At 48.5% G+C, this 19790-nt stretch overlaps 1 protein-coding gene across 1 annotated transcript in view; it reads right to left on the bottom strand.

Annotated features, from left to right (window-relative positions):
• Positions 1-407: 407 nt before the first annotated feature.
• LOC135809612 (structural maintenance of chromosomes protein 4-like) overlaps positions 408-19790 on the bottom strand; it is a 40864-nt gene continuing 21481 nt past the window's right edge. The window contains exons 17-34 of the mRNA XM_065322997.1: positions 19538-19699; positions 18716-18756; positions 18441-18573; positions 18233-18287; positions 17312-17439; positions 16989-17093; positions 16062-16197; positions 8621-8672; positions 8259-8396; positions 7463-7544; positions 6760-6822; positions 5750-5923; positions 5366-5617; positions 5137-5214; positions 4426-4581; positions 2372-2527; positions 2047-2151; positions 408-1306 (exon numbers count right to left, since the gene is read on the bottom strand). Of these exons, the coding sequence (XP_065179069.1) occupies positions 1154-1306; positions 2047-2151; positions 2372-2527; positions 4426-4581; positions 5137-5214; positions 5366-5617; positions 5750-5923; positions 6760-6822; positions 7463-7544; positions 8259-8396; positions 8621-8672; positions 16062-16197; positions 16989-17093; positions 17312-17439; positions 18233-18287; positions 18441-18573; positions 18716-18756; positions 19538-19699 (2169 nt within the window). The 3' untranslated portion in view covers positions 408-1153. The remainder of the gene's footprint in view (positions 1307-2046; positions 2152-2371; positions 2528-4425; positions 4582-5136; positions 5215-5365; positions 5618-5749; positions 5924-6759; positions 6823-7462; positions 7545-8258; positions 8397-8620; positions 8673-16061; positions 16198-16988; positions 17094-17311; positions 17440-18232; positions 18288-18440; positions 18574-18715; positions 18757-19537; positions 19700-19790) is intronic.

Here is a 19790-nt window from a genome sequence, read left to right as displayed (position 1 = left end):
CTACGTGGAGATAAAAGTTTAATAATAGCAATGAAAAGTATGAATGCCGCAGACATCACCACGCAACATGACAATTTGTTCAAGGTTTGGTTTTGTGTGTTTCCAAAATCGATTTTCACGTCGCGATCATCAGTGGAAATACGCAACTAAAGAGATCAAGGGAAAAACAAAGGTTAAAAATCCAAAGAAGTGTGACACATGACGGTTTGTTTTTCCCTTGATCTCTTTAGTTGCGTATTTCCACTGATGATCGCGACGTGAAAATCGATTTTGGAAACACACAAAACCAAACCTTGAACAAATTGTCATGTTGCGTGGTGATGTCTGCGGCATTCATACTTTTCATTGCTATTAATAATATAATAATTATTATTATAGCGGTTCTATCACACGAGGACTACATGTACTCAGCCACAGAGAGTTTACTCCCTGTTTTCTAGCCTGACAATGTGCAAGCCAGGCGGCTACATGATCATGAGTATATTATGTAAGGCAGTTGTCTCCAACAACTAACGTTACTTTATAATTGCATTGTGTACAGCATAGCATGAGTGGGAATGATTGAATTCTTGTGATCAACACAAGAAAAAATGTGAAAATAGAAGTGGATTGACATAACACGAGCATCGAATACCTTCTCCAGCATGATGGTCCTTGGCGAACATAACATGATACATGATACAAAGAGACTGCACTGAGTGCATGATTGTACACGTGCAGTGGTGGCAAATGGAACGGCGCAGCCTCGTGAATAGAACTCCGGCCATCACAGATGCCAGCAATAGCGACACTGGACTGTGCAGTGAACGAAGCCCCGTGCTTCTGTTCAGGAGGCGAAATTTCACCTGCTCACACTATTCCTTAGCCAAGCTACTCTCCGTCTCTGCTGTGTGTGATATTGAGCACATATGTAGTAGGACAAGTGAAGCGGCAAGCAGCACGGCATAGCAAAGCAGAGAAATAGCAAAGATGAGCGGTGCGCTCACAAAGTATGATACTATCAATCGAAGCAGTGTTGTTTCATGAAGATCAAATCCGGTTTTCTTTCTTGTGGACTATGATGTTGGATGCGAGGTAGCGGTTAGTGTTAGGCGACGGTAGATGGAGTTGAATAGAATAGAGCATGAGCTGCGCTGGCAATGCACAATATGAATCAGGCTGTGGATGGGTCACAGAGGCGATGGGGATCCAGTGCCACACTCTTGGTACAGTTGCTGGTCTTGTAGATGCCGACCAAACGATCAGCCAGCTCAAACATGTTGTTCCGCAAGCTGATGATGATAAACTGGGCGTTCTTGGTACGCTCCTGAACAGAAAGAGAGAGAGAGAGAGTGAGAGAGAGAGAGAGAGTGAGTGAGTGAGAGAGAGAGTGAGTGAGAGAGGAGGAGAGAGAGTGTCAGAGAGAGTGAGAGAAAGTGAGTGAGTGAGAGAGAGAGAGAGAGAGTGTGTATGTATGTATGTGTGAGACAGAGAGAGAGAGAGAGTAAGTTACATTTATAAAGACAGGTAAGTCTAACAAATGAGGACTGAGACCTCTACAACAGGGTTTTTACGCCTGAAAGCAGGTGCATGATTTAACAAGCAGGTTGTCAGTCTAGATTTTACGCGCAGATGGAGAGAAAAGCGCAGAATTTTTGTAATGAGATGAAAGCAGAAATAATAAGAAAAGATGAAATGAAAGCCTGCTCACAACCCCACCCAGCCTTGCGAACTGGGAATGGTGGATTAAGAACCCGGGTTCAACGCTCGAGCAAGCATGCGCGTGAGAGAGAGAGAGAGAGAGAGAGAGAGAGAGAGAGAGAGAGAGAGAGAGAGAGAGAGAGAGAGAGAGAGAGAGAGAGAGGGAGGGAGGGAGGGAGAGAGAGAGAGAGAGAGAGATACACAGGTCCATACGCATATTCTTTGCATGTGCTACAAATGCAAAGATCGTCACCTCAACACGGACATCCTGAAACATTCGAAGCCGCACCTCAGTCCCAGATGCATGCAACTGCTCTACTTTTCATGGGAAGCAGGAATCTCTCGAGTGAGTACGCTTCGACTGACCTTGATGTAATTTGCCACAATAGAGACATTCTTGAAGTCGAGCGCAGCATCGATCTCATCCATGACGTATAGCGGCGTTGGCTTGAAGTGATGCAGGGCAAACACCTGCAGCATGCCACCAGAGGTAAAGAATACTAAAGATGCAGCAGTAAGACGATAAATGACTGCTACCACACACAGACACACATACAGACACACACACAGACACACACACAGACACACACACACACACACACAGACACACACACAAACACACACACATACACACACACATAACACGGCAGCGTGTCACGCTAGCTACGTCAGGGCAGAGAGCGCTGCTTACCAGCGCCAGAGAGCTGAGCGTCTTCTCCCCGCCGGACAGGTTGGAGATGTTCTTCCAGCTCTTCTTCGGCGGGCGCACGCTGAAGACAATGCCCTCGGAGAACGGGTCCAGGCTGTCAACAAGCTCCAGCTCGGCATCACCACCCAGTGTGATCATCTGAGTAGTAACACAGTGGGGACAGACGCACACAGCAGGTACTGTAAAAAGCCATTATTCTAACGATCTCTCCAAATTGACTGGTTTACGTGAACAAAAGGTAACGATTCTCATTCATTCTCAACGCTCAATAGAACAGTATATGTATCGATTTCTGTATAACGGTTTCTATTTTAACGACAGATTTCTCCTCGTTACCTCGTTAGAATTAGCACTTCGTTATACTTCCTCCGCGTCATCGAAATTGTCGCAGTTTGACTTTTGATATAAAACGGGGTATTTACTCACCAGCACTCGTACCAGAGGCAAGGAATTGGACATAGGCGATGGTCATCAGTATAGGGTGACGGCAAAGTTCTATTTTCTGTTATTGGAAGCTGGAATTTTTGAACTAGACGCAATTTCTTCGCTGATGTCGCTGCGATGGTAATTTCGACTCGGTGAGATCAGTCAGGCGTTGCAGCCTGCACATTTCTCGTGCTTATGGCCATTCACTCAAGCCTCATCACTGTTTTACCTTAGCTGGGGTGAGAATGACTTCGTGGAACAAGTGGCAGCGCTTGGAGAAACATCGAGGGGTCAGCAAACTAAATGCCTGCAACAGCAATAAAATTTGTCGCTCTGGCCGAGACACTCAGTACATGATTGTACCGGCAAGAGCCGTGTAGACTCTACACGTAGTGCTAGTGATGCACGCGCAGGTGCCGTACCATGGTATACCAGTGAATCAGGGCCGGGCAGTGATGCTGAAAAAGAGGGCGCGCTGGACGTGATAGTACACTTACCTGCGCGTGAGCTGTGACCACACAGCTAAAATAAATGGGCATGCCACGGCTAAAAAAGTTCATTTCAAGATCGAGGTGATTCCGCCGACGGTAATCAACCGACCTCGCAACGATCGTGTATTCTTACTAGGCTTCGTTGGTGGTGAAGTAGAAATCATCCAGAGCTAGCAGACGACAAGCATAGCAGCTCTTGTCCTGTGGAGAAAGTCAAAGCGTTTGAGATGAGGCGCGACCAACTTTCAACCTTCCTTGAAATATTTCGGAACGAAATTTTTGCGTCCATTGACATCAGCGACGACGAGGACTTCATCTCTGCATGAAAACTCTCAGTCCAACTGTCCTGGAACGTTACTCTAGTCTTCAGACTATCATACTGTGTAATAAGTTTTGAATGGCTTAGCTTATGGAGTTGTCAGTAACAAGTGACAAGTCACTAGTCAAACTGCGACAATTTCGATGACGCGGAGGAAGTATATATTACCGTATTTTACCGGTTGTAAGTCGACCCCGGTTATAGGCCGACCCCGTATCCGGAGGTCTCAATTCTGCTTTTTAAAGTTATCACCCAACGAAGCACTACATGTACTAACTACTCCCTGCTACTGACACATCAACAAGTCATGTAAACATTCCTTATTGGAGGGTATATTAAAAGTCCCAATCCTTGAAAAAGGCCAATAAACTTGCAAAAAACGTGTACACATGGTGCCCTCATGCATGCAGTGCAGGCCATTTTTGTGAGATGCTGATAGTTCCCAGTTATAAGTCGAAACCCGGTTGTAAGTCGACCCCCACCCTTTCTCCTTCTATTTTTAGTCGTAAAAGGTCGACTTTCAACCGGAAAAATACGGTACATGGCTTTACACTGTTTACAGTATTTCAAGTACATGTACATTGTATGGTAGCAAGTACAACTTCAGAATGCTGTATACAGTTGAGTGCAACCAGGAGATGTTGTGCAGGAGCTGAATCGGTGCAGTACTAGTATGTCAAAAGCGCATGCACATGCACCTGTTGACATGTATTTCAACTGCCACATTCTGGATGGAACAGCGGAAATACAAAATAATCAAAAAAAACCTCCACAATTCTGTCAATATACCGTCGCCATACCTGGTACATTTCCTTGAGTTTGGTCGTGATGATGGTGAAGCCACTCATGAAAGTGTCGAGGCGCTCCTTGCGCAGTGCCTCAAACTCGTTACGCTTGCCATCACGGTCAGCAGTGATTGCATCCAGCTCCTTGACACGTTCCATATAGAGGCGTTCCTGAAACAACACCAAAAAATACAATCAATGTCAGAAAAAATCCATATATGCATGTGAAAAACTTCACGGAACAGAACGGCCATAGGGTACTAGAATAGGGTACTAGAAACAACACAATTTTAATACGGGTCTGTCCAGACCTCTCAGCCAGCTTTATAGGTGCACTCACGGCCGAAAACATGCCACCTGCGCGTATAGAGCGCACTGCAAGCCAGTGATAACACGAGGGCGAGCAGCAGCTTTAGGCCTGTTCTTCAATGAATTTGTTCGGGGTCGGTCAGAGAGCGCATGTGGCGGAGGTGGAACAAATTCATTGCAAGCTAATGAAGCGGAGCAGAGTAAAGGAGATGGGGCACAGTATCCAGCAGGCAAAAGTAACTCGGTGGACAGATGTACAGCACACCACACTACATGGCAGAAGAAGACAGGTCGACACACGCTGGAAACAACGCACACCTGCAAGGAATGCATGCCCCGAAATCAGAGACAGCAGCAGCAGCACCACTACAGAGAGTAAGCACACAATGACATCAGCTTGACCAGGCAGAGGCTTACCTTCTCCTGGAAGCGCTCAATGGCACTCATGCTGGGCTTCTGCTGCGCCAAACGCTCCTCGATAATGATGATCTGGTTCTAAAGAACACAATGAGCACAGCCACTCACATCTATCAGACCCTGGAGAGCAATGAGTCATGAGTACTAGTACACGGCAGTCCGCAAAAAGAACTGGTTTGAACTGGCATACACGTGAGCACTAGCATGCATAGGCTAGTAGTTGACAAACCTGGATCTTCTCCCAGTCTGTGTTCTGATCCTCGTCCTCGGCGACGTCGTAGAATTGCTTCGCCGTCTCCGGAGGAGCACTGTCGCCAGCCGTCGCCTCTTCACTGCCGGACTGAGCCCCGTCTGCCTGTTCCACATCCATAGCCACCACCGTACTGCCATCAGGATGCTGAGATGATTGGGAAGTGGTCGATGATCGGTCAGACTCCTTTGGCAACAAGCCGGCTAGATCGTGGAGTTGAAGTTTCTTGAGCTACAACAGGATCAAATGGGTAAGAAACAGCACAAAGAAGATGGTGTGAGCAAAATCAATACAAAAAATGCACCCGGCACTGCGCTAGTAAAGCAGTGCAGAAAACGGACACGGCTTCAATGGGATTCTTACCTCTTTCTGCCAGTGTTTGACTTTCTGCAAGTTCTCTTTCCACACGGCATCCACTCGCTCGTGCTCATGTTTCAGGTCCAGCTGACGACTCCGAAGACCAACTAAAGTCTCATCGTACTTGGCCAGCTCCGCCGCCAGCTCCTTCACCACTGTTACTTGCGTTGCAGCCGCACTCTGCACAGTCGAAGGAAAGAAGAACAAAGATTGCAATTTAAAGTTCGCCAAAGGAGATGGAATCCTATGGTGACGAAGTATCTACAAAGTAAAATACGCGAGTGTGCCATTTCAACAGGTGTTCCAGGTCAACAACAGGTCCATCTGTGGCTTCAAACGCGAGGATTAGCACGGACAATGCACTTTACACATGATGCCCCCTGTACACATGTGAGGAGGGTGTGAACGTACAGTGCTTTCTTTAAAATCCAGCGCACCGTTTGTTCTACAGACATTCTGCTGGATTAGGAAGGGTGGTGGACTAACATTACCTGATTTACTCGCGCAGCAGGCATGAATAGGATATTATTTTGGGTGCTGAAAATGATATTGATTTCTAAAGTGCGGGACTGAAGAGGGACGATTGTATAGGGAAACCTGCCTAAGACGACCGCTCAAGGGACCTTCAAAATGTGGTCTCTATTACCAGGTAGTCTCCCTATCAAGGGTCATTTGAGTGGAAATAGCATCTCTTGATCCTGGTTTCAGTGGTCTTCTAGAACAGGTGGTCGGCTAATCCGAGTGGTCGCTGCCTTGACAGGTTTCACTGTGCTTCCAAAGAGCAGGTTAGAATGCTGTGCAGACGCCATGCATCAACTGTTTAGATATTTTGATGCATACACTACCCGCATGCAGGGTGTAGTTGTCAGCTGCAGCTGATTTACTTCTGGTATAGTACTAGTACATGTTCAGCATAAGCGAAGTTGTGAATCATGCTTGCATGGTTGACTCCAACGCGTACATGCAATAAATAAATAAATAATAAATACTAGTATTACTCAGCAGCACAGGCATACCTTAGCTTGCTCCTGGTCATCCATCACACCCTGAGCATCTTCTTCCAGCTTTCCAATCTCTTCCTGAAAATATGTTGACACCACGCGCATACAAGTACAAGGAGATGAAAAGAGCGAGTAATATGACGGTACACGCAGCATATAGTGCCAAGAAGAGGTAGCGAGTTCAGCGATACTTGAGAAATTTTGTTGAATTCAAATCGGCAGGAAAAGCGTGAGCTCCCACGTAAGGGGCAACACGCAATTCCTCAAGCACCACAATTATAGTGTAACATGGAAAAATGTGGGCACAAGTTATGCGATTGAGTCCGCCAACTAAACCAGATTTGAACAGTCAGACGTGCACTATCTAGCACAACACTGACAAGGAGTACTGAGACACACAATTGTTTCCTTGGCTCACCATCTGAGCATAATGATAGTTATTTTTTAAAAGTACCATGCCACAGCAAAGCCCTACGTGTCACATGGCATGGCAGGGCTGTAAATAATGTTGCTGTCGTCGTCGTTGTCATTGTTGTTGGAACTTGCTGATGCTGCTGTACCCTTCATGTAAACTGCCCTGAAACAAGTTCAGTTCACTCTACTAAACCACTCGGCAATATGGTGGTTGAGTCTGCAAGAACTTTCCCTTCCCCAGACAACATCCCATCCATTAGAAAGAGAGTCCAAACTGAGAGCAAAGGAAGAATTTTCCACAAACCTCAATTCGCTTGATCTCATTGTCATTGTCTGCAAGTTCAGTCTCCATGTTTGTGACCTTTTTCTTTGCGGCAGTCAAGTTTCTACAAGCATACACATGCACACAGACACAAACATACAGACAGACAGACACATACAGACACACACAGAGCGGCAGACAGACACACAGCGGCAGACAGACAGACAGACAGACGCAGACATACTGTAAAGCGTGAAATTTCCGCGGCGTTTTTAGTTCGCGTTTTCAGAATCCGGACAGGTTTGCGAGGCTTTAATTTTGCGATTGCAGAATGGCATTCTTGCTAAACCTGTGGCATTCTTGCTAAACCTTTCATGGATCTCCTTTTCGCGCTGTCTAAATTTCGCGATTTCCACGCGGTCGCGAATTTCGCAGAAATTAGACCATGGCAATAATTTCACGGTTTACAGTACATACACACACAAACACAAGCAAATCGCAAACTTTTCGAGATTTCGTTCATAGTGTTCAGACAGCACAGTAACATGTAACTCCATGCAAAGCAGGTGCAACAGAAAGCGAATACCAAGTAGCTCACTTGTGTGGAAGCCGTGATCGTTTGGTTTTAGTTCCTGCGTTTGCTACCACCCATGCATGTTGTACATATGCTAAGTAGTGAGTTGAAAAGATAGCAGTGTGAACAACGGAATTATTGTACTTCAAGCACTTAGTGCTAGTCAGTGGTTAAACGAATTCTGAATGTATCTGGCAAGAAAGACACCTCTTCTCTTCAAGCACTGTACAATACTAAATCTAGCTCAACACAAGCATTACTTACCGCTCTGCTGTTTTGATTCCAACCTTAGCCTTAGTAATGCTGCTGCTGCAAGCATCCAGCTCTTTACTGGACTTGTCCAGTTTGTCTTGCTGCTCCTTCATGCGACCACCACTGATGGCGACGATCTTCTGATGAATCCTACGCAAATGAGTAGATGGAAACATTGACACATTGGATAAGGTTCCGAATCATCAGACCTGAATCCGCCACATCACATATGCAGTTCACTTAGCGTGCCGGTGGAGTTGGACAAGCAGCCATGGCACAATCAGAGAGGAAACCGTGAATGGGTGCACCAAGCACACAAGTCACCACAGAGAATACACACTGTGCAGGTGGAGAGAGGCGAATGGAAATCTTACTTTTGCACCTCCATTTCAATGGACTTGGCTGCATCAGCTTCCTTCTTCCAGCCTACATGCAAAACACACCAATATCACCAGCCACAACTTTCTTCATACATACCAGTAGTGGAGTGTAAAACACAAACACAATAGATATGTTGTGGTGGTAACGGCCGGTGAGCACTGGCCCATACCCCCCCCCCCCCCAAATATGCACCATGCATGCCCCCCCCCCCCCCCCCCAAAGCACCATGCATGAGCACCATACCCCCCCCCCCCACCCCCCCCCCCCCCGAGAAAAGCACCATGCATGAGCACCATACCCCCCCCCCCCCCCCCAAAGCACCATGCATGAGCACCATACTCCCCCCCCCCAAAAAAGCACCATGCATGAGCTCCATACCCCCCCCTCCCTAAGCACTATGCATGAGCACCATAGCCCCCCCCCCCCCCCCTAAGCACTATGCATGAGCACCATACATTCCCCCCCCAGCTGTCATACTGACCAAGCACCGAAACCTCAATCCCTTGACAAGACATGAAGAATCCTTGGATTTCTCTCAAAATCCCTGGATGGCACGAAAAACAAGTGAAAAAGAGCTTTTCCCGCCAAAAAAACGTTCGACTCTGCAGATCTGCGTACAGCACAGTTCGAAGTGCGAATGGGCACTGTGATGTAAATTGAGAACCCACGTTTGCTCAGAATGATGCTCAAGCTCCAGTCGTTCCAACTCTGTGCTGAGTGGCGGAAAGGTGCTGACAACGCCTTTGCCGATGCATTGTCTCGGAACCCAGTTGACCTCCCTTCCCCGACGGACCAGTATGGTGAAGCCCCCGCATTGGCTAACCTCGGCATCCGTGCCTGTCTCCGTCGTGATGAAGATGGGCTGATCACTGACCTCCGGTTCCAAGCCGTCCATGATGCTGCTGCCGCTGACTCTGACTATCAGCTACTGCTCCAGCACGTGCAAGATGGATTCCCCAATGATCAGCGTGATTTGCCTGATGCTCTGCGTTCATTCTGGAACGGACGAGAGCACCTATCAGTGGCCAACGGTATTGTCTTGAAAGGTCAACGGATCGTTGTGCCCGTGTCCCTCCGTCAACATGTTCTCCAAGATCTCCACGCCTCCCACCAGGGTATTGTACGTACCAAGGCTAGAGCACGTCAGGTGGTGTATTGGCCCAAGTTGAGCCAAGATCTGGAGACACTGATCCGCGCATGCCCTACGTGTCGGGAACGCCAAGCATCGCTCCCGAGGGAACCGCTGCTCAACGATCGTCACCCGACTCTGCCATTTGAGCACACCAGCGCAGATCTATTCACTTGCCAAGGCCGTGAATTTCTCGTCTATGTAGATCGCTTATCCGGATGGCCATGCCTCGCACCGACCGGTACCACGACGTCCTCACACGATGTGATCGTCCATTTGCGCCGTTGGTTCCCAGATGTTGGTGTGCCGTCTGTTCTGTGCACTGATGGTGGCCCCCAGTTTGCGTCCCACCAATTTGCCGAGTTCTGTCGCCGCTGGCAGATTTCCCATGTTATGTCTACACCGCACTTCCCTCAGAGCAATGGTCACGCAGAGGCTGGTGTAAAGGCGATGAAGACACTTGTTCACAAGACGACCACCAATGGCCGCCTTGATGTGGACGCATTCCAACGCGGGCTGTTAGAATGGCGTAACACTCCGAGGTCTGATGGCATCAGCCCCGCACAAAAGCTGTATGGCCGACCTCTGTCGTCATTTGTGCTTGCGCATCACCGTAGCTTCTCGTCCGAATGGCAGACCCTCGCCGACGACACAGATGCAGCTCCTCCGTCTGCTCCGGCTCAATTCGATGTCTCTGCTCGCCCGTTGTCCGAGCTCCGTATCGGCACCCACGTGGACGTGCAGGACCCCCGGTCGAAGCTGTGGTGTAAGCGTGGTGTTATCGTTGGTGTTGGTCGTCACCGTGATTACTACGTGAAGTTAACTAGTGGAAGAGTGTACTGGCGTAACCGGCGTTTTCTCCGCCCGTTCATTCCCCTTGTGCCTGCTACCCCTGATGGTACTGTGCCTGCCAATCCACCCGCTGATCAACCTGCTCCTGTAGCTCCACGTCGCAGCACTCGCAACCGCCGTGCTACTGACCGTTTGGACATTTCTTCCACAAAAGGACAGTCATATGTTTGATTTCTGTCGTATTTCTACTGCTTTCCGTGTTCTTGCAGTCACATATTTCTTTATTTGATTTCTCTTGTTAGATCATACTGTTCTCGTTATCCAGTATAATCTCGAAGGGGCGTGTGATGTATATGCATACTACGCTCGCGCTCCTGTCTTTGTGCTGCATGCTCGCGCACACATGTTGTGATGTCATGCGTACGCTATAATACTGATTGGATGCATGCATGCCCACCAGCTGTGATTTGAGCTGTTCTCAGTCTTCTTGTTGTTCTTGAGCTTGAGTCTCCACATTTAGTTTCGTCTCTACTCTTGTCATTCATATTCTAGGAAGTAGCAATAATAATTCAGAACCTATAACCAGTCTTTAGATTCATATCAGGCACCGTACATATTTTTACAAAAACCGGGACATTCGGGGCGAATCCATGGAGTTTTCAGGAAAATCCTGTATCAGACAAAACTGTGACTTTTCCGGGAGTTTGCTTGAAATCCCCGGGACCGCGGGAGTAGTGTTGATTTCCCGGGATTTTCCCGGGAAAACCGGGAGGGTTGGCCAGTATGAGCTGTTCATATGATCACGTCAGCGGACATCTAAGATGGCGTCGGCTCTGAGCATGAGTCATTCGAAAATTCTGCCCGAGATATGCATTTTCCTAAACTTATCGTAACAATCGGTGATATCTTGGGCTTCCTTTGAGGCTGTGGACCAGTAACTCACGTTTTTCCAGAAGAGGAAGGAAAGAGCAGTCGCTTGACACCTCACTCGACGACGAGCGTCGTTTTGGTCCCGATCTTTGAAGAGAAATGTAAAAAAATTATCGTTGTAACTATTGTTGTATATTTTAGTGTAGCCGTTGTTCCTGCTCCAACAGAAGCGTCCCTGGAGTTTTCTCCTGCGTTCGGTGAGTTTTCCTGGTTGGCCCAAGGCTTCGACCATCCGATAAACATAAATTTGTGAGCGGAAGTTCGTACATTTTTTGGAAGTTCGTCGAGATGTTTATGCACTTTGTGTGATTTTCAGGTGTCAATGGATGGTCATCAGGAAATCCTGGCATCAGTATGTCGGGTCGGTGGCCTGAAATTTGCTGATTTGCCACGCAGCACAAAATACGTTGCTTCTGAGCATAAAAGTGGCCTGAAGGGCATGTGTGTTGACATTTCTGAGGACTTGCCAGAGGTGCACCCAGTGCATATATGTAGAGCATGTATGACAGCTGCATGCAATGTAGCAAGTGGTGGAGGTTGTGGGAAGAGCGTTGCCTGGACGCCTCACACGGATATGCAGTGTGCCATATGCATTAAATACGGGAAAAGATCCATGGGTGGCAGGCCCCCTAAGCGGAAGCCTGGGTGTGAATGCAGTGGCGTCTTCATTAAGAGTAAGAAACCTTCGCCAACGAGTTCTATTGCCATGACACCGAATACACAAAGTGCAACACCTACTATCACCATCACCACTGCTGCTGCTACTGCCACCACTACCACAACCACAACTGCACAGCATTCAGCAACAACCACCGTCCTACAACCAAAAACACCACCGCTCACCCAGTCCCTCACGCTGGGCGCAACCGTTGCCCAAATCCTTGGTGCCTCACCATCCAAGCTACAAGGGGATGTTGCAGACAGATTGGCTGGGCACCTAGTGAAGGCTAGAGAGCATCATGGGTCGCTTGAAGTTCGCGCTACTGCCCATGGGAGGCCACATGTATACAGAAAAATACCGGTGGGAGAGGTATCTTCGTCGAATGAAAGCGACCGCACGAAACGAAGGAGGGCATCTGAATTGCATGCCATAAGTAAGTACATGTGCACATATTTTGCCAATACCGTCGTGCACGGTATCAACCATGAAATCATGCACAGTATTATCGGTACTAGTAGTTCACATACCGGCATTCATTTTTTGCCAAGACCGTCGTGCACGGTATCAAGTTCAACCATGAAATCATGCACAGTATTACTAGTCGCTATGCAGCAACAGGCGTTACTATTAGAGAGCGCACACCAACTCCATAATGCCTTCCAACTGTGTGTGCGTATGCAGGTGAGACCATTTGTGTCAGCGCACCTGGCAGAAAGGCCCAGGCTGCAGGAAATCTTGCAGCTATGCCCAAGGCACAGTAAAGATATCTACCGAGAACAAATTGAGAGTATCGCGGAGAGTGCTCAGTGGAAGGGCAAGACATTCGTCATCTTTTTGTTCGGGGACTATGAATTTGAAACCACTAACTACGGACTGTCGGGCTCAAGTGGAGTGCGGCCCTGCTTGCACTGCCACTGTCCGAAGAAGATGATGGATGTACCGCCTGCTGAAGTGTCAGACGAGGACAAACAGCCACGTGCCTTGCAGACCCTCAAGGACGACCTTAGCGCTTTCGTTGCTGCTGGCTCGCGGCTGTCGCTCGCCAACACGTATAACAACGTTATCCGGGCACCAATTCTGCCCGTAGAGATCAGCCATGCCGTTCTGCCAGTGTTCCATCTAGACCTGGGGATCTATTCCTGGATCTACGAGGCAATGCTGGCAGAGGTGCGCCAGCTTGATAAGGGCTTGATCAGCAAAACGCCAGCTTCAACCACCGACAGCACGCAGTTCACAGCATTGGCCGCGCTGCATGCCAAGCTGCAGCAGTGCACAGTCGAAGCAGAAGCAGCCGTACAGAAGGCCAGCTCAGCTATGAGGCTCTGCACGGCCATGAGCAAGGCGTCACTGGCCACAACTGAGGCGGTATGTGACCAAATTCAGCAGGACTGGCAGGCAGCTTTGCGTGCACAGACTGACGCTGCGCAGCAGCTGAAGAGCATTCAGCAGCAGTTCGAGAAAGAGTCTGGCGGAAGTCTGTTGCTGGCCCATGCGAGCGCAGCGTTGAAGCAGCTCTGCAGGCAGCCAACATGACACGTCCGGCATATCACGGCGGCGCGTTTATTGGCAATCACGTCCATCAAGGTCTGAAGGAGCCAACTTCGAAAACCATTACGTCTGCACCTGTAGCCATTGTTGAAGCCAGATGTCCAGATTTGCTGGCAGATGCACAGGATCTGGGAACACGGTTCTACAACCTGTTCCACGGCTACAGCAAGTGCTCAGCTGCATTTGGCCATTGCCGCATGGTGAGTTCCGCTTACATGTGTACTTATTGTGCACAAACACAGTTCACTCCTCAGTTTAGCAATGCATGCATACAGCCTCTAGCACAGATACTGATACGCATTGCCTGCTTGTCCTGGAATATTGAAGTGCGAATGGATGTGCTCGCATACTTATTACTATACTGTCTGAGATCTGGCATGCTGGCGACACTGATGATTTCAGATGGCAGATTGTTGCCGAATCTGTCTCACAGAAATTCAGACTAACACTGTTTATTCAATTCCATGGTGTTCTGCAGGAAAATGATGTGAGGAGATAGCAGAGCTCAGCAGCAACATCGAGCACTTTAAGAAGCTCGTACGAGATGAGATTGTGAGCAGGCAGAAGGGGCACGTCACACCCAAGCTGCACCTGTTAGAGCTGCACGTAGTGCCAGCAATGACGCGACTCCGTGTTGGCCTTGTCTTGCTAGCTGAGCAAGGCTCAGAGAGCATACACGCCGAGTTCAACTCCCTAGAGAGGCGGTTCTGGCAGATTCCTGCGCCCGTGAAACGGCTCAAGGCAATCGCCACGCAGCACTTCACAAGAACGCTGCCCAGGTCCAGGCCACTCCGTCGCCGCAGCTAATTCGTAGCTCACTGGCTCCATGATCATGTAAATAATTAGTGACTCTCCAGCTCCGTTCAAGTCAGATCAGTTCTTCTTCGTTCTGGCGATCTCATTGTTGTGTTGCAGCAGAGGCCTAGCCAAAGCCGGCTCAGCCGGCAGAATGCCGGCTGGGAGGGCGACCTGCCGGCTGAGACAGCTCCAAGGGTTATTTTGGCCGGCTGGCAAACAATTGAGATTCAGAGAAATTTTCAGTTTCTACAAGTACAAGTATTTGTAGCATGCTGTGTTTGGGGATCATTTTCTTTCAACCATGTCACCAAGCCCACTATCCTCCGCCAAGGTAAGAGTCGACCACTGTCAGCTGTCGAAAATAGGTCCAGTTTCTGCCACTACAATGTCTCAGAACGACCGGCACAGTGGCAGCAGCGAAAACTACTTCCACTGTACTGGCACTGCACTACAGTCGACACTGCATTTATTCGCACAGCAGAAAAGCAACCAACAGAAAATCACGGAGTCATAGCAACTTGCGTAGACTACAGTGCACTGTACTTGCGTAGATCCCGTAAGTGCACTGCACTAGCACTTGAGTCAGTAGATCTACGTAGCAGTGGCTACTCAGGCTCAGTGCTAGCTCTTCACTCACCCTGAAATGCACTTGAGTATGCACTTGAGTACATGTACGTAAAGTTGGTGCGCAGAGTGCCAGTAAAATGTAACAGGTGCTAGGTCGGGTCATGGTTCGCTGCTTCCGGTGGGTACAGACACTGACAGCTACAGACTCTGGACTGTCATATCGTGGGCCATTCGTGGCTAGGCTGGGTCTTGTGCATGCTGCATTTCGGAACACACATGACCATCGGCATTGTACACTACTCCAGTTGTTTTGGCGGACTACTCCAGTTGTTTTGGCGGACCACTCAGGCTCTGCGTTGCTTTAGTTGTGGCACTTCAAGTTCCTCCACGTTGCTTTAGTGAACACATGATCCATGCTGATGTAGCTGTTTGTTTCCTTTTTCATATTTATTTTTGTTAATTTACCTATAATCACAATGTCATTGTCACAACTGCCTGATAAATGTCCATAATTGGACGAAGCGAAAGGAGATGCAAGCTGCAATGAAAGATTTGTAGTGGTGTGTGTGTGTCTGTGTGTGTCTGTGTGGATATGTGACTGATGGCGGGGTCTGGGGGCGCAGCCCCCAGAACGATGCATTTTCACTAGAACGTTAGCCGGCTGGCATAAAATCCTGGCTAGACCTCTGTGCAGTATTTTATTTATTTTAGCTTCCAGTGTTCCACGGCCACTTGATCTCCGTGTTTGGTCGGGCCTCGTACTCGAAAACCTTCATTTACCTAAGGTTACCTACCTGATTTGAAAGGATCCACTTGAAACCACACCAAGTTGATAAATCAAATGTGTAAAGTGTAAATGTGCGATTTACGTGTCAATTCGCCGCCATTTTGATAGATGGCCGCAGTTGAACAGCCGTGCCCCCCCCCCCCCCCCCACACACACAATCAGCGGTACACAAAATTAATATTCCCGGTACCGGATCCCACACACTGGACGATTGCTAGGTACCTTTCTCGGCCACATTGAAGGCAGCCTGCAGCTCCTTGACGTGTTGGGTGTCATCATCGCTGGGCTTCATCTCCGCCGCCTCCTTCTGCAACTTGCCTATCTGCTTCTGTAGCTCAGTCTGCAGTCTGGCCTTGGCCTGCAGTTAAACACCATCATACGCATACATCTATGTGGCCGTCTGGTTACAGACAACTACACACTACCAAGGTGTGCATAGGACAAGTTCAAGCAACATGCATCACAGACACGTTCTACACGTTCTATCAAGGCATCTCCACACCAAAGGAGAGCAACTACAGGTGCGCTGGGTGAAATCCGACCCAAAGTGCACAGCTGGCGCCCTGGACCAGTTCCGGTCACATCATTGTACAGTGAAATCTGTGTAAGACGACCGCCGCTCAAGGGACCTTCAAAACGTGGTCTCAGTTACCAGGTGGTCTCCTTATCCAGGGTCATTTGACTGGAAATAGCATCCCTTGGTGCTGGTTTCAGTGGTCTTCTAGGACAGGTGGTCGCCTTCTCCGAGTGGTCGCCTTGACAGGTTTTACTGCACTTGAATGTACATGTGTACGTACGTCCAGCCGCATTCCTACTACTTCCAGGGGGGGGGGGGGGGGGGGGCTGGGCACCAAGGGCCGTGCAAGTTGAGGGCGCCAAATATTCATGTCAGGTCAGACTTCACCGAGCACAACTGTTACAGAGTGGGCGGTCAGGCATCTACAGTCTGCAGATGCCTGACTGCCCACTCACTGATCTAGAATGGAAATGTGTGCAGTGACACAGATCCCCCTTGGTTTTCGAGCCAGCCTTTGGCCCCATGATGCTCATAGGCAACAATCAAGAAAAAAAGGGATACCAGTAGAGCGCACAGTGCAGCCATACAGAGGCAGCTGAACAGAACACATGCACCCAACCATCAGACATTACCTTAATATCTTGCTCGGCGACCTGCATTTGCAGTGACATGTCCTTGACTTCCTTGGTCAGGACCTTGATTTTCTCCACCAACTCGTGGTGGCAAGCAGTCAGCGCCTACAATACACAATTTTACAAAAGCCCTTTAACAAAATCGCAGCTAGTGAGGCGTACATCATGTAAGTCATAAATGTGAATTACCAGTACGGACGCACATAACTTTTCATCCAGCAAGAAGCGAGAAGCGAGAAGCGAGAAAAGTCAGAGAGAAACACAAATCTAAAACCATCAGTCGGGCATGGCGTTCAGGCATAACAGGGCGCAACGAACCCTACCGGAGCTTTCTTCTCCAGCTGCGCCAGTTCCGTCTCCATGGCCTTCAGCTCAGCAGGCGATACGTCACTCGGAATTGAGCTCTTCATGCGGCCTTTAGACACCCGACTGCCGCCGCCAGACATGGCACCTGCACAAGGAAAGCCAGGGTAGCGTACACAAGTAGAGATAACAATAATTACCGTATTTTCAGGAGTATAAGCTGCGCCGCCCCATTTTTTGTCACGAAATACAGACATCTACTGTAAAAGCCATTATTCTAACGAGGCGCATATATAACGATTTCCCAAAATTGACTGGTTTACGTGTACCAAATGTAACGATTCTCACTTATTCTCAACGCTCAATAGGACAGTATATGTATCGATTTCTGGATAACGATTTCTATTTTAACGACAGATTTCTCCTCGTTAACTCGTTAGAGTTAGCACTTCGTTATGGCTTTTACAGTACCCTATTTATCAACGTTAATTTGATCATCGGAGTATAAACCTCAACCCCCTTTTTTGGGTGAATTTTGAGTGTTCAAAGTGCGGCTTATACTCCGGAACAATACAGTACCTTCTAAGCTATAGAGTCCTGACCCACGTGTATGCTCTACGTAAGTCTGATAGATCATATAGAGAAATACATTGACTCAGCCTAAACATCGTGGCCAGAGAAATACATCGGCTCAGCTTCGACATGACGACCAAAGAAATACAGAGAAATACATTGGCTCAACATCACAACCAGAGAAATACATTGGCTCAGCTTCCACATCACAGCTTCTTTCCTTGTCTCCCAAGAGCAATATCCAGGAAACAGTTTGACCAGCTGTGTTGTCGAGGAAAGAAGATGGAGCGACCAACACAGTGGCGTGTCCCCCAGTACATTGAGGACTTCCTGATAATGGCAGGCAGTGCATGCACTAATGCACTAACCAGATTGCTCGATAAGCTTGCCATCCAGAGTGACCACACGCCAGCGCCTGGTGCCCTACACAGCGCAGACAACATTGCACAAGCATGACAAGATAAGTATGTCTCCCCCCTACTGCTACACTGCCATCTGCTACTGAGAGAAGCCGTGCTGCGAAAAAATATGAGTGCCGAATAGTGAGTGAATACCACGTGCAAGTTATAACTTTACCTTGAAGGCAAGCCGAGATGCTTTCTCCATATTGTCAGCAACCAAGGTGTCTTGCAATGCATAGTAGAATACAGTTGAGAACCTGGCATCTTTCACCTTGACGAGATCAAACAAGCGCGGTGTGTTCTCCGGCCTGGATCAAGAGGTATTCCAAACACAACAAGCTGTCAAGCACGCTCACACACGCGCACACACCGCCAGAGAGCGGGGGATGCAAACAGGGAGGAGAGAATTTAGTGCACACACTAGAAACAGAAACATTAAACAAGACGTACGTCGATATCTTCGATTCAGCAGCCTTCCGCAGCCTCTCCATCTGCGAGACAAGCAGGAGCAACAAACACACACACGAGCAATCAGCATGTACACAAACACACAGGAGCAATCAGCATGTACACAAACACACAGGAGCAATCAGCATGTATACAAACACACAGGAGCAATCAGCATGTATACAAACACACACGCACAGTGAACGATGGGAACACGAGAACGCGGATGCCAGGCCCATGGCACTTACATACAGCATGCACTCAGCAGAGTAACTTACATACAAATAGCACGTCTACGCATTACACAAGTACCACATGAACACACACACACACACACACACACACACACACACACACACACACACACACACACACACACACACACCAGACATGCTACACAGAGTCAAAAGGGGAACCGAGTAGTACAATACAGCTGCATGTCATAAATGGAGATCTTGATCAGCACAAGGCTGGCAGGAACGGGGCACTTTTCACACACAGACCGTCAATAACTATAAGCCCATCGCCCAATGACATAATTTGTACCGCCAACACCCCACACCACACCGCCAACACCCCACACAGCCATGATCCTGGCATGATCCTGGCATGATCCTGGCATGGTTGTGTGGGGCGTTGAACAGTGCATTGCTGATCCCAGCGGACTCACATGCATTACTCATACCTTCCATATTTGGCAATGCGCAATGGGCTTATACATGATAGGGTCCTCATGAGATCAAAGGCATCCCACTGTCAATTCGATAATGTTATAAAGCATTCTGAGCAATGCGATCATGGCAGGATTATAGTGTAGTGCCGTACCTTGTCCATGCCGATGAATGTTGCCAGGCCCAGGTTGTTGCTCTTCAGGAAAGCTACACACTGCTGTGCGGTCTCCATGGTGTCGACGACAATGTTGTCCAGCGGGCCACACGCGGTGCTGATCGCCACATCGTAGCAGTCATCAATAGCACCCAGATCGCCCTGCAACAACAACAACAACAACAACACACACACACGGTGACAGTGAGCAGGCAGGATGTATGCGACGACGACATGTACAGTAAAACCTGTA

This window comes from Sycon ciliatum, chromosome 2, assembly GCF_964019385.1.
Source record: "Sycon ciliatum chromosome 2, ocSycCili1.1, whole genome shotgun sequence".
Lineage (NCBI taxonomy): Eukaryota > Metazoa > Porifera > Calcarea > Leucosolenida > Sycettidae > Sycon > Sycon ciliatum.
The sequence above is the reverse complement of the archived record's forward strand: the minus strand, read 5'-3'. Positions and strand labels throughout refer to the sequence as shown.